Source organism: Electrophorus electricus, unplaced genomic scaffold (assembly GCF_041902795.1).
Source record: "Electrophorus electricus isolate QZ-2024a unplaced genomic scaffold, ASM4190279v1 Scaffold47, whole genome shotgun sequence".
NCBI classification, from domain to species: domain Eukaryota; kingdom Metazoa; phylum Chordata; class Actinopteri; order Gymnotiformes; family Gymnotidae; genus Electrophorus; species Electrophorus electricus.
This window is the reverse complement of record NW_027658765.1, coordinates 473,653-489,483: the sequence shown is the minus strand read 5'-3', so window position 1 is coordinate 489,483 and position 15,831 is coordinate 473,653. Positions and strand designations below refer to the sequence as shown.

At 43.1% G+C, this 15,831-nt stretch overlaps 1 protein-coding gene and 1 long non-coding RNA gene across 2 annotated transcripts in view; both read left to right on the top strand.

Annotated features, from left to right (window-relative positions):
* The first annotated feature begins 2,161 nt into the window (after positions 1-2,161).
* The window catches only part of LOC145656098 (polymeric immunoglobulin receptor-like), a 179,573-nt gene continuing 165,903 nt past the window's right edge, over positions 2,162-15,831 (top strand). Inside the window, exons 1-3 of the mRNA XM_081709508.1 lie at positions 2,162-2,468; positions 2,578-2,874; positions 6,246-6,260. Of these exons, the coding sequence (XP_081565634.1) occupies positions 2,162-2,468; positions 2,578-2,874; positions 6,246-6,260 (619 nt within the window). The remainder of the gene's footprint in view (positions 2,469-2,577; positions 2,875-6,245; positions 6,261-15,831) is intronic.
* LOC145656107 (uncharacterized) lies at positions 11,898-12,229 on the top strand. Its single transcript, XR_014121852.1, has 3 exons — positions 11,898-11,931; positions 12,042-12,085; positions 12,171-12,229. It is a non-coding gene; the product is annotated as an uncharacterized LOC145656107 (long non-coding RNA).

Here is a 15,831-nt window from a genome sequence, read left to right as displayed (position 1 = left end):
CACTAAGTACCATGTGGACAGTTAACAGCAAACAGCTGAGAATCATATTTCTCCATTTAATTGATCCAAGAGATGGTGGAATCTAGACTAACGTCTTGTTACCACCCCGTCTAGGCTATGGCACCGTACCAAGGAAAAAGAATGATAAACGGCTAAAGGAATGGAACATGCAACTGTTAAAGAGTAACAGAAAGAAACATAAGCACAAATGGTAGACTCTTTTTAGTGTATTGTTGTATAATACAGAAGTTACAAAGAAACACACTGGTGCAATTTCTTCTGAAGTGACCCAGGCCAAAACAATAAATAAGACGCACACCAGCGAAAGAAAATTGAGGTCCAAGCAGGGAAAAGAAGGTCATACACACAAATGATACAATTACAAACAAGCCAAAACCGACTGCTGAACTAGCTGCCACTGCCGCCACCCCCGCTGCCGCCGCTGCCTCACTGCCTCCAACAGCCTCACTGCCTCCCTCCTCTTCTGCCTTCGGGAGGGGCCTTTATATAGGAGTGGCCAGGAGTGGCCAGCAGGCAGGTAGACCTGGGGAGGAACAGAGCAGAGTCAAGTTCAGAAAAGGTGAGGAAACCTGGCACCGGATCTGGATTCTGAGATACACCTAGAGAAAGGAAACACATACACACACGCTTACAGACAGAAATCTGATCAACATTACCACAGCAACAGGTTCACCAAATTTCTTCAAGCAAGGTTGCAAATGCGGTCAGTTCCCTCTTGTTAAACTGCGGATGGAACTCATATTCCCAGCATACCTTGACGACGTCACATTTTATCAACAAGAAACCAGGGGTGAAAATTCCCTCCTAATTGTAGACAAACTGAGTGAGGATGACCAACTGAGATAATCACCAAAAATCATCAACATGTGAGACTTTTACATCTGGGCATAATTTATAGTCGGGCATATCTGGGCAAAAGTATATAGGTTACATTTAGCTGATGCTTTTATCCAAAGCAACTGAGTACAACTTGAGCAATTGAGGGCCTTGCTCCGATGCCCAACAGTGGAGCTTGATCCAGCAACCTTCTGATTATAACTCAAGTAACTCAAGTAACAGCTGCCACTGCTTGAATTAAACAGTAAAGTTTAATCAAGATCCTAGTACTTTCTTGAAAGTATTTGGGCTTGGTGTACATACCATTTTGTTTGGATAATCTTAAGTAATATTTGTACAGACTGGAAGTTCTTTTTCCTCTTTGCATACAATCTCTCTATGTCTTGCTTTTTACTAGCAAACATAGGTATCATCATGTCACTTCAATAGGCACAGACACATTGACCTTATTGTTCATTTAGTAAACCTGCCATCACCCTTTGTTCTAACATCACGTGAGAACAAGCCAGCTGAGCTCATTAACATACAGTCACATTGCTGTTTAAATTCTGCACCATTTTATTGCTGGCACAATAGCATGTCCGCCTCCTTCTCGCTCTCGCGAGCGTGTACCGACCTGCATGAAAGCATTCGCTCTCCTCTCCTTTTACATACTCACACACATAAACACATGCTCGCTATATTTTAGCTTGTTTTTCTGTAAATATACAGATTGTTTATGCTATTGTTTGTGATTTAGAGTAGTTGCGTTAATAAATGTATCATTTATTCTCACCAAGTTGTCTGTCTTGATATCATTCAGATTGTGCTTGTTGCCAATATCCTCAAACAAATGACTGTAATTTAAATCTTTCAGGGATCAAATCATTAATGTTACTTTCTTTGTTAAAAATGAAAGATTGTGATTTCAATATTTGAGATGATTTAATGGGACTGATTAGTGTGTCAAACCACTACAGTGGGCCTGTCCCTCTTGCTGGGCGCCCAGCGCACTGTGACAGCATGACTTTAAACTTAGCAAACAGGAACTGTTTGGATTGCTTCAACCACAGTGGCAACAAGACTAAAGATATGTGAGGAGGCTTCTCAAATAAGCTTCTCACTTTATTCAACATGAATTGGCATTTCATTTTCGTTTTCATCATTTGATGTAAGTTATTTTCTATGCAATACTACAATATATACATTGTTAGTTTTTTTTGGTTTTTTTTTCATATGTAGCATTTTTTAATTCCTTAGCAGAAACAAGAATTCTTGTGTTCCAGTAACAGTGGTGCTGGGTTGTATATGCAGGCACTGAGAAATGGAATTGGTCACAGAAGCAGTTAAGTCTTCAGAGTGGAGCATCTGTCAACATCTGAAATATAAACAACATAAGAAATACTGGTGCTGTGAGCGTGTAACAGCATTCAATTACTGCACGATTATGGCATATGCCAACAATACAAACAAGAAAGTGACAGTAACTGATAACCCAGCTCAGACTCTCTTTACTGTCACTGTGAGGGATCTACAGGAGAGAAACACTGGAGCATATTGGTGTGCAGTGGAGATTTCAGGAATATTTCAACCAGATGTCAAAACACAGCTATATATCACTGTGAAATCAGGTATTACAAATTCTTTATGAATATTGAATATTCAGTTTAGTGACATTTCTCATATTGCATATATTTCATCCATACATATTCATACAAAAGTGCCTTTCTTTGTTTCCAGCTCCTGCTGTGTTTGTGACCAAGAGCAGAGTGAGTGGAGAGGAGGGGAGCAGCGTCAGTGTCCAGTGTCTCTACAGCGCTGCATATAAGAAAGAGGCGAAGAAGTGGTGCAGATCTATAGACTGGACCTGCTACACAGTGGGGAGGACCAACACATCCCAGAATTCAGCAGTGCAGATCAGTGATGATGGGAAAGGCACCTTCACGGTGTTGATGACTGGACTGAAGAAGACTGATGCTGGCTGGTACTGGTGCTCCACTGGAGGTCTAGAAGTTCCTGTTCACTTTGACGTCACTGATGCACTTGCAGGTATATTGTTTTGTATCTAATCAATTAAATGGTGTAAAAATTATTAATGTTGTTTAACCTTTAAAAGATGACAACAGTGATTAAAGAAAGAAAAAAAAACTATGCATAGGGTGCCTTATTAGATTTGGTTATGTCACGTTGCAGCCCCGCCCCTCCTCAAACGTCTTGGTGTGTACGTGTGTGTGTTCGTCCATGTCGCCGCGCCCTTTCGTGTCGTCCACCTGTTCTGTATTATGTGTAATCCTCGTGTGTGTGTATATATGTCTCTTGTGTTGTAGTACGTGTTGTTGGTGTTTGAACGGTGTTTAGTGAGGTGTGCGGTGTTAGATGTGTCATCTGTGTTAAATAAAAATGTGTGTTTGAACGTGCCCCTACCCCACATACTGTTAGCCTCGAATCATCACAGAAACACCAACCAAAGAAGGATGCCTGGGAAGGGCAAGAAGAAGGGGAAGAAGGGGAAAAGACGCACTTCCCCAAATAGTGCCTGCAATCCCTCCGTGCTCTTGGGTACCCTCCTGACTCCTGCTGCAGAAGAGCGTGGTCTGGGGGCAGAGGTGGAGGAGTCACACGGGATTACGTCTGACCATAATGACTGGTATAACTATTTCCAGTCCTCGGAGTCGGACACCGCGGACTTTTCCTGTACCAGGGTGAGGCCATCACTCATCCTGTCTTCGCTCCATGGGATCACAACAGAGCAGGGACCTGCTGGGTACTACGGAGACCTACCTATTTATGAGGACAGGTACTTGGAGGTGGAATCCGCAGAGTCCTACATGGACCTTACAGAGGGATATGCGGAGTATGGCGAGCGAGGGGAGTGCCGTAACGTCACCCTAGAGTCAGACTTGGGGTCGGATCATGAGGAGGACCCGTCGATGGAGGTGGAGGAGGTACCTCAGGGGAATCTAGGCGCTCTGGAGTCAGCAAGCAGCCCTGGGTGACTGGTGGAGAGATGGCATCATCACCAGAGGAGGACATTCCTCCCCCTAGGGCGAGGACCTATGCCTAAGTCTCGGGGAGGTAAAAAGGCAGCGGCACCGAGGTCTGCTCTGCCGGGGTCTGGCAGGGTCACCAGGGTCTGCTCCAACACCTGATGGTGAATGACATCTCAAAACTATTCTTGAACGTACTTTTTCAGATTTGAATTCCTTACTGAGAAGTTTGAAAGAACTTAGGAGTCGTTGTTGAGTTACGAAAAAATGTGTCTGGAGTGTGAATGGCCATCATAACTTGCATTTTTCATCGGAGCCTTGCTCACTAAAGCTGTTATTTTAACTAAGCCTACTCGCTGGTTGAGTTAGCTAGACAGGCAAGCTTGTTAAAGTTTAATTCCCGAAGTTTGGGCCCTGCTGTCGGCTTGTATGTCGACACGTAGCCCCCAGGAGAGAGAGTTTCGTCTGGTTTGGGCTCCTACGCGACAGCAAGGATTGTATTTTGCACTGGAAAACTTAAATCAGATTGTGAGCTAAGAAAAGGGGGAGAGAGACAAGTACTCATGCATGTGAGCACACAGCTTGACAACATGGAAAAAAGACACCCAACATGCAGCAGGAGTGGCTAAAGCCATACAGAAAACAACGCATCTGGTAATGGGACATCCAATCACGGTACTAACCACACACAGTGTAATAGCATACGTGAACTCACAAGCCTTCACCTTGACAGCGCTAAGGCAACAGAGGATCAGCAAAATTTTGGAAGCACCACACATCACATACACACATGAAGGAATCAACATGGCAGACATGATGGGAGGAGGAGAGCCTCATCAGTGAGAACAGGAAGTCAAAAAGCAGGAGAAGGTGAGACCAGACCTAGAAGGAGAACCAATTCCAGGAGCAGGGAACATGTTCACTGATGGGTGTGGATTTAGAGGACCAGATGGGGATATAAAAGCAGGGTATGCAGTGGCTGGCAGAAACACAGGGAAAAGTAGATGAATTTTGGACGGTGAAAGCAGAAAGGCTGAAAGGTTAGCAATCAGCACAGCGAGCTGAGGTAATGGCAGTAGTGGAGGCCTTGAAGTTAGCAAAGGGTAAGGAAGTGAATATTTATACTGACTCTGCTTACACGGTAGGGGCAGCACATGTGGAGCTAAGACAATGGATGAGAGCAGGGTTTAGGACAGCGGGAAACAAACCAATTAAACATGAGGCAGAAATGAGGGAGCTGGCAAAGGCCTTGCAGGGACCAGAAAGAGTAGCTATCATAGAGTGCAGGGGACATGTAGAGTATGTCAACAGTACAATCCCAAACCTACAATTAAGGTGGCACCCGGTAAGTATCCGTTGTCATTAACACCAGGGGAAGAGATAGTAATTGACTACACAGACATGGTGGACTCAGCACAGGGGTACACGTACGAATTGATGTGCGTAGACAACTACACAGGGTGGCCGGAAGCGTGGCCAACAAAACGGGAAGACAGTGCTTCAGTGGTAAAGTTCCTGGTGAACCAGTACATTCCTCACCATGGGTTTCAGAGAAAGGTGAGATCAGATAATGGCACTCATTTTACAGCGCGCAATTTGCAGGAGTTAGAGAAAATGCTGGGTCTGAAACATTCATTTGGGGCAGTGTATCATCCTCAGTCTCAAGGTAAGGTGGAAAGGATGAATCTAAATGCGAAAAACAAAGTGGCCAAAATCTGTGCACAGACAAAATTAAATTGGGTTGATGCCTTACCTTTGGCAATAAATGAGAAAAGAAAAACATCTCACACACACATCATACTTTAATGAATTGCAAAGTATCGTTTCAGCTTTCTCCACGCAGGAGGGGGACCGGACGGGGAGCAGACAAACCCAGACGATACCCGTTACGGACTGGGGGCTGCTGAGAGTCATCAAGAGAAAATGGAGTGAGCCGAGGTGGACAGGTCCATTCCAGGTGACAGAAAGAACCAGCCACGCCGTACGCCAGAACGGTACAGGGGAAACGTGGTTTCATCTGAGCCAGTGCGCCGCCGCAGAGTCACCGCAGAGGAGTCTGCAAGAGACAGCGAGGGACCTTGCTGAAACATCACCTAACTCACCTGACCTGGAAGGGGCAGAATAATCCCCAGGAGCAAAAGGGTCAAGGTAGTCCACCCTTAGACCCCGAAGTAAGAAGAACAGAAAACCAGTGATGACTTCTGGACAATTGTGTTGTTTGATTATTTGTTGGTGTATTGTGTTGTATGTTTCAATTTACAGTTTGGTCACGCTTGGGTTAAATAATAGCATGGCAGTAGGAAAGGATTAAAACATTAACAACAAGACGGTGAAGAAGAATGGGGGTAGAGATTGGTGGATGTGTAGCATGTGCAGCCGCAAGACCCAGACCTATAACCACCCCGGCACCCCTATTCCCACAAAAAGACCCCAAGGGTTATGCGTGCATGATTGGCCTGACTAAGGAAAGAAACCCTAAGAATTGTGACACTTTGAGCGTTATTTTCCCCCCCATCAGTAACAGAACCAGGATAGGACTATTTTCACCCGAAAAGGGGGAGGGGAACTACACGTGCTTCGTTAGAAGTTCAAGCACACCTCAAGTACGCTTGGGGCACATCCCGGCGGAATGGTGTAACCGCACGGTCACTGGGAACGAGTCTGTGGGTTCATGGGCACGAGCAGGATTGTATGATTATTGTGGAAGGATGACTTTGGTTGTTAACATGCCAGAGAACTCGGAGGGGACATGCGCCATGGTCAGGTTAGCAGCTCCTTTATTACTGATAGGCAAAAAACTACACAGGGACCCGGTAACTGATGCAGCAAGACAGTAGCGAGAGGCATACCATTTTGATTTAACAAGGAATACCCCCACATACATAGATGCAATAGGAATACCTCGCGGAGTTCCGGACAGATATAAGTTAGCAGACCAGATAGCAGGGGGATTTGAGAATATTCCGATACTTTCTGCATTATTCCCCATTACTCCAAATAAAAATGTGGATCGGATTAACTATGTACATTATAATGTCCTCAGGCTAGCCAACCTGACTAGGGATGCAGTGGAAGGACTTAGAGATCAGCTGGGACCAACCTCACTGATGGCGGTCCAAAATCGTATGGCATTAGACATGTTGTTGGCGGAAAAGGGGGGTGTCTGCGCTATGCTTGAGGATGTGTGTTGTACATTCATTCCTAATAATACCGCTCCGGATGGGTCAGTTAGTAGAGCATTGGATGGTTTGAAGACCCTATCAGAGGAAATGCATGAGAATTCAGGCATAAACAACCAGTTGGAATCCTGGATGGTGAGCCGGTTCGGTCAGTGGAAAGACTTAATTGTGTCATTGATGGTTTCATTAGCCACATTCACGGGAATTGCTGTGACATGCGGGTGCTGCTGTATTCCATGTATTAGGGCGTTAATGGTTAGACTAATCTCAGCTATGATAGAAAGGAAAGATGTGCATGAGGGTACCACGATGATGCCACTGATACAGGGGGAAAGGGACGTAGAGACAGGAGATGCCAGAATAAAGGAGTGTGATTGGTGATCTCTTTGTAGAGATCAAAAGGGGGAATTGTGGAGTTTCAGAAATTAAATGAATGCTAAGCTTACACTAGTAGAGAATAATGTGCAGAATGGAATAGGACTAATGCTTGAATAAATAAAATAATTACTGTATGTCCAGACATAACAGGAAATGCCCTAGACGTGCATATGTGTGATTATGCAAGAAGACATGTGTACGAGACAGTCAAACAGAGGTGACGGCTGAGATGGAAAAACACAAAAGCAGAAGTGGCACAAGGCGAGAGAAATATAAGTCTGTCTGTTGCAAAGTTATGCTTTAGATCTCACTCGCACTGTGTTGTGAAGTGACATCTCCAGAGCTCTGCATTAATAAAAGGCCACAGGGTAACACACTGTTTCCTGTCTCTTCTTTCCTGCATCAACGGACACGACACTAACTAATGATATAACAGAATCTGGCCCTTAGCTATTTTATTAGCTTTTTATCAGGGCACGCTTAGTAAAACGTCACATCTCTACATCAACTTTTTAGAAAAATTAACAGGCAATCAAATTATTTTGGCTATACTAAAACCTGTCCTGGAGCAATGCCTAGCTAGCTGGATAGCTAACACTAACATGCAAGACTGGGTTTGTTTTGCAGAAGTAGCAGATGCTAAATAGCTGCCTTGTAAAAGAGGTTTGCATTGGGGACTGTTTGTATTTGATGCATGCACTTTAGGTATTATTGCATAACGCTATTTGTGATGTATTTTTGTTTTTCAATCAGTCACATTCCGAGCCAAACTTCTCTTAGGTATCTTGTATCAGTGGAGAACTACTTTTGAAGGCATTGTTACTAGCTAACTGTTAGCTAGCAAGGTAACAAGGTAACTCTTTTTAAACAACAAAAAGAAAAAACACTTTACTGTGATTAACAACTATGAATTTACTAAGTTGTGATTGTTTCATAGAAGGTCTGATTAGCTAGCCTAGCTAAAGCTATGTTTGATACGTTTTGATACGTCTAACGACACTGGCATTTTTGGACAAGAGTAGCTTTATAGTTGCTTAGCTAATGTCACAGAATTAAAAGTAGAATCAGAAGGAAATGTTGAATATTGTGTCATTGCACCAGCCATGAGGCATTAAAGTGTCTGGACAAGAACATAGCTAGCTAGCTAACTGGCTTAGATCACTACTGCAGCTCTCACACCTCGGTTTATTACATCATAATAGGTAATGTGGAATTTTTAAGGACCATTGTTGCGTCTGATAACCCGTTCAGAAAAGGTGTTCTTCAGCTGACTGAACAGATACTGAAACGAACACTAAAGAGATCATCCAACATTAAAGATATTTCAGTAGACACACTAGTGGAAGAGCTGCTGAGGTTCCTGAGCCATGAATGTCCGGCCTCTAGCATCTACTCTGGACAGGTATGTCACCGCCTTGCACCAGGACGCAGAGATCCATGAGCATGACTGAGATGTAATTATAACTATATACACCTCATTAGTCTGATGCTAATGAGCACACATGCACACCTGCCGTCCAGTTCTTTAACATCCATATCCGTCACCTTGATTTATCTTAGTAAGTTGCTGCTGAAGCTCTGTCTCTCTTTCTCTCTTTCCCCATGCCTCCTTCCCTTCCTGTAGGAGTGTGGATACACCAATGGCGTTGTTGCCTGATGCACCTCCTTTGGAAGAGGACACGGTCCACTGTCAGAACTGGCAGGAGACAGTGGAGCCGCACACACTCGCCTCTCTTGGCTCCCGGGAGATCGAACGGCAGGCTGTCATATATGGTAAAACAGCAAATGTGGTGCACAGCAACTGACTATAAAAGACAACTCCCAGTACACAGTTAACATGTAAAATGAAAAAAATTATTTACTGATCTAACTTAAACTAAATAGCTACTAAATCTTTTGAACATACAGTATTCTATTTATTATGCACATATGATAATTCTATCCTGACTCATGAAAATGTGGAATTCTGAATTGTGTAACGTTTGTAAGAAATTGTAGTGACTTTGCTATATCCTCTTCCTCAGAGCTGTTCACAACGGAAGCATCTCACTTGCGGACTCTCAGGGTTCTCGATCAGGTGTTCTTCCAGAAGATGAGGAACCTTTTGACCGTCGAAGAACTTTCCTGTATCTTCCCCAACCTGCCCCAGGTCTACAGTCTTCATGGTCAGTCTCTCTGTGTGCGAGCGTGTGTGTGTGCGTGTAAATCTGCTCCATTTGTCTTAGTGTGTTTTCAAACCTAAATTTCTGAAGCCTACTTGGTGTCTAAATCATAATCAAGATTAAAGACGTGTAAAACCCACCCAAACTGAGAATTTAATGACAGAACAATATCAGCTATCGGCACCATGCCATTACTGTGAGCAGGTATGGTACATGTTGTTTCTGCGGTGGCCTTCATGACACAAGTAGAGTTCTGTTGCCCACTGACACAACTTTCTAACAAACCACATATACACTGGCTCGCTTAAACAGATTCTGTTTTGTGGTGTTGCATTTGTGTTTCAGCGAATCTGTGTGAGTCCATGAAGAGGCTGAGGGACTCTTCTATAGTTCAAGGCATCGGAGACATCATGGTGTCTAGAGTGAGAGCTGGCTAGTGTTACTCCCTTTCTAGTTCACATCATCTTTTGGTGCTGTCTAAAATGAAGGGGTTGTTCTGTGTAGTGTGGGATATACTTGTTGCTTTACTTGATATGTCAGTAGCTCATGTGTTTGTGCGTGTGCGTGATAGTTTGAAGACGCTGCAGGAGAGGAGTTCCAGGAGCAGGTGTCTCACCTGTGCAGTCAGCAGAGTCAGGCACTGGAGCTCATTAAAAATAAATGCAAAGACCCGCGTTTCGCGCACCTTATACAGGTAACACTTTTTAGAGGTATAAAGCCTTTGGACAAACCTACAAACACTAGAGCTTCTGCCATATTTGTTAGTGGGCTGGGTTGTGAATTGGTTGACCCATACTTTGAATTGGAGACTATCCAGTCTTTTATATTTGACTTTTATTGCAGCACATAACTTCTAGTGATGCTGTTTTAGGTATAAATTGGTGTTGCAGTCAACAGAATCCACATTTGGACTTAGATGTCCTTGGCTCATTCGTGTGTGTGTGTGTGTGTGTGTGTGTGTGTGTGTTAGGAATGTGAAGCCAGCCCTCACTGCCGCCGACTACAATTAAAGGACCTTCTAGTGTCTGAGATGCAGAGACTCACCAAATACCCCTTGCTGCTGGATAACATCATCAGACACACAGAAGGCATGTATAGAAACACTCACACACAATGTATTGAACCATGAAAACACTTCAGTATACACACACATACCAGTTTACCAAGGAGGCAAGCACACACACCCTTTCTCCTGGATTAACACTAGTATGTGCCCCCACAACAGCTGGTTCTCCAGACCTGCAGCCATTGGTGAGGGCACAGGCGTGCTGCCGTGGGATATTGCGAGCTGTCAATGAGGTCGTCAGGGAGACGGAGCACCGGCGACTGCTCAGCCGTTATCAGCGCAGGCTAGACTTGTCCCCTCTGGAGAGGCAGGCCAGTCCTGTCGCTGCTCAGTTCAAGGTACGGCCTTACTATGTATCCACCATCTGCCTTCCAAACAGCTTCTCTGGTCTTGGAGCACCTGATCCAGAGTATGAATTATTAACTATATTCTTTTTCTATGTAGAATCTGGACCTGACCACTAAGAAAATGATCCACGAAGGACCGTTGACTTGGAAAGTTAGTAAAGATAAAGCTATAGGTAAGAGATCATCACAGCTGAACAAATCACATTTTTGTTTTTCCTCTTGCAAATGATTACTTGACAGGTCCATTCTCACTCTGTGTGTGTGTGTTTGTGTGTGTGTGTGTTTCAGACATTCATGCTCTGCTTCTCTCAGACCTGTTGGTGCTACTCCAAAGGGGTTCAGGTGACCGTTTGATCTTGCGATGTCCTGCGCGCTCACTGGGTGGGGTTTGGGGTAGGAACACGGACCTCAAAACCCCCTTTTGCCCCGTTGTTCGCTTGGATTCATCTCTTGTCAGATCTGTGGCTACAGGTATATTTGTAGTTATTCTTACAGCTATGAATAGCCAGAATAGATGAATGGGTCTGGAATAACTAAGTCTTTATTTTATTTAAAAAAAATTAAGAAGCCAGTTACAAATTGCATTTGGGTTAGTTTGAATACATTGTTTGACAGCCTGCTCTTCTCTATCAGATAACAAGGCCTTGTATGTGATCAGTACATCAGAGAGACAGATATACGAGCTGGTGGCTGGGACTTCCTCTGAGAAAAACACGTGAGTTTGTTTTTTTGTCTCTCTCTGACCCACCATCTTCTCATCAAGGTCAACCAGTCAGCACTGCTGTGTCTGTTTTGTGATAACATTTATGGTGTCAGGCCATTTATGTTCAGATGATTTTAACAACATTGTGCTGTTGTAGAAATTGGGACCTGATGGCTTTAGCGATGTTTCCACAGATGGAAGAACCTGTTAGAAAAGACCATCTCCTCGGCCTCTGGAGGCATTGAAGCCACCGAGCAAGGATCAACAGCTCCGTAAGTACTCAGGATTTTTAAAGTTTTCTAATGCTGCTGTAATGCTGTTAAGAGAAGGCAGAATTTCAAAGATGCACTTACAATGATTGGACTCCTGACATCTCCTCTAGGTCTGCGGTTCTACGGTTGCATGGTAATCATGTCGGTCGTCTAGGTAAGCCCATGTTTGTTTTTGTTTGTATACAATGTCATAGGATTTGCTCTCTTTGGTACTTATGGCTGATGCCTTTGGTCTCTAGATGGCTCCCTAACAGAAGAGTCTGGTTCTATAGAGAGAGATTCACAGAGTGAAGATGAAAATGTACTCACACCTACTATCCCAACTGACCAATCAGAAGCCTACATGCATACTGGTGGGCAGGGTTATGTGGGAGGACAAGCTAAAGTGGCTGATGCTGCTTTTCAAGATGGTAAGAATTTGTTACACTCCATTACACAGTCATTGTTGCACTATGATAGTTAAACAGTATATTTCTGGTGGTGGTGGTGTTTTTGTAAATAGAATTTTAGCAGGCTCAGATATTTACCAACTTTTTTGCACCCTTTGTGTTCTGCCAGTCAGGACACTAAGACTGTTGATCCTTGGATCCTTGGATCCTTTAGAGGCTGCCAGTCAGAAGCAGAAAGTGACATCATTGTCCTCACAGCAAGAAGGGCAGGAGATGCCTTGCCAGTCACCAAAAGGCCGTTCACACCTGGAGATGCTGAGGCATGAAACGAGGCCCTGCCAATCACGAGCAATCATACGGCAGCGCATGATAAAAAATGTGGATGGAATCTTTCAAAGAATGGAGGGACTGATGAAAAACCTGCATCAGCTTAGGGTAAAGTGGATATATTACTCACTCTCTCTCAAACACACACACACACACACACACACACACACACACACACACTATCATTGCAGCTAGCTAGCACTTTCATGTTATGTTTTAAAAGAATGGCTTTGTGCACTTGTGAGATCCTGGTTAACTCCTTGTTTTCATTTTCATAGGAGATTGAAGCACTGTAGACTGCTTACAATGGTGAGAAAAAAGTTACCTGTCAGTCAGTTCAGATGACACCATCCATGGGTCTTCCTCCATTATCAGGACACCATCTATTTATCTTGGGTCGAGCGATGGTAAGTGTGTCAAAGAAGCAATTTATAAATACTGGGGCTAAATCTGTTTAATGCTGTACCACAATTCTTTTTGATTGTACCAAAAAAAAAGATCTAGTCTGGAATCACTGGGATAATTTGGGTTGAGTTTAAATGGAGCCCACTGTTATCACTCATAATCCGGTTTCAGTTGTGAACTGTCTTTTGTGATGTTTCTTTAACCCAGTCCCCCACTGCGAGTAAGCCTGAAAGGCTGGGCCAGGCCAGCACTGAAAGCATGCCTAGACTGCTCATGCTGTCCTCCACCAACGAGCTGCTCACATGCCTGGGTGTGTTCTTGTGCCGGCGTTGCTGCCTGCTGAAGGACCTGACTGCTGACGAGCCTGTGCAGTGGCTGCGCATTGTGGACTGCTACGTGACACTGACAGAATGGCAGGAGCAAAGCTTCCTCATTCCAAGCACCGTGGTCTTTCTCTACATGCTGTGCCGTGACATCATTTCAGCTGAGGTGGCCACCAAGGAGGAGTTGCAGGCCGTGCTGCTCACATGCTTGTATGTGTCTTGCTCCTACATGTGTGAGGAGATCAGCTACCCAGCCAAAGCTTTCCTGGTGGAGGAAAACAAAGGGGCCTTCTGGGCCCGATCCCTGGACATTGCTAACCGCATGAGTGGCAAGATGCTGCAGATTAACAATGACCCGCAGTATTTTTGGCAGGTCTTCACTGACCTGAAGAACAAGATGGTTCATTAAAGGATTAAACAATAAAATATTTTATTAATTAAACATTTTGTTAAAAAGTTCAAGTTCAAGAGGTTTTATTGTCATTTCAGCTATATACAAGTACACAAAAAAAACAAGACAATGTTCCTCCAGGACCATGGTGCAACATAAAAACAACAGTGCAACAGACAACATGCTACACAAGTGCAAACAGTCCAATATACTGCAAAATGTCATTAAATAAACATTAAATAAACAATAATAAATACAGGACAGGACAAATACAAAATACAAAATGAGTAGACAGTGCAATTTAGTACAGTACACAGTACTGGGCATATGTTAAGTGAGTTGTGCATAGCAATCAGTGATATGCTACCCTGAACATAGCAGTCACCGGTAGCAGCCAGAACAGTTCAGAGTACAGTGCTGGTTTAGTACAGTACTCTAGCAGCAAGTAGGATAATGTGCAAGACTGCAACAGGAGTGCATAGTTTATTTGTGTGATGTTTGACTTCAGCACTAGTCCGATGCAAAACAATGTGTGAGTGTGTGTATAGATATGTATGTATGTACGTATGTATGTGTGTGTGTGTGTGTGTGTGTGTGTGTGTGTGTGTGTGTGTGTGTGTGTGTGTGTGTGTGTGACTGTCTATATGCATGTATAAAAGTGCCCATTTTGGAATCTGAATTGGAATTGGAGTTAGCCAGAGTTCAGGAGTCTAATGGCTTTAGGAAGGACACTAGCGTTGATTTTGATTCTAGCCACAGTTCTAGTAATAAGCAGAGTTACAACTCTGCATGCAAAGTCACTGAACGTTTGACTGTTAATTCTGTAGCAAGCATAATTGAAAAAATTACATGTCCTAAATGCATGTGTGGTAAATACATTGACATTAGTATTTTTAATTAATTTCTAACATTCGGAGACATTCAGAGGTGTTTCTATTAGGCCCAGAGTTAGCTAGGTCCCCACTGTCTAATTACTCAATGAACCTCAATGGTCTCCCAATCACATCTTATCTAACGGTTAAAGATCTTGGAGTTATGGATCCCACTCTCTCGTTCAAAGCTCATGTAAATAAATAATGTTTCTAGGACCGCCTTTCTCCATTTTTAAATTGACTTTATTAAGAAAATTCAATTCAATTCAATACAAACACTCCATCACAAAAACCTCACAAACAATATCTACCAGAGGGAACAGACTACCTTCACTCTATTAACTACATTAATAATTAACAACACAATTTACATCTGTAAATTAGGTATACATCATCCATTTATATGTCCAAAAGAGTCCAGGAAATTTTTCCTCTCATATCAAACGTCTTCAACCTTTTTAACTCACACACAATCTGTTTAAAAACTATTTCTGCAGGTATTATACATTGCTCAATAATCATCTTACATCGTGTTTTCCAAATCTTCGAATTTGGCACACAAACAATCATCCAACAAAGGTCCTTCACATTCTCAGTCAAATTCTCATTAAACACTCCATACATAATACTTTTCCTGTTACGATCCCATTTAAACCCAATACCTTTCATTTTCTCCCAAATTTCAATAGTCCTTGTGCACTGCAGTAATATATGTTCTATCATTTCATCGGCTATGCAATTTTACATCGTACAGGCAATCTTCCAACAGATATAAGCCATGCAGTATCTCGAACATTTTCCGAGATACTTTTAGACTGCACATCTTTAACACAGGTTTCACATTCTGTCACTGTCAGACCCTTATAATTGACATTCCCCCAAAATCACAGTCTTGTATTGTTTTATCTATCATTTTATTTGGGGACTTATTCCAATCAATATTAAGCTGCCTATATTTAAACAAAAAATCTCCATATAGTAATTTAAAATAAGGAGCATGTTTCCTTGACTTGCCTCTTTTCTTTCCACTGATTTACATCTCCTACCCAAATTGCTTTCCGAAATATAGCTTTCGTTACATTTTTGCAAAAGGCATTTTCTAATTTCTGAGCTAACTCAACTCCCCCTAATCCGCCTTTATTTTTTGACTTGTACATAATTTCCCTTTTTGTCACTTCTGTTATTTCCCCAAA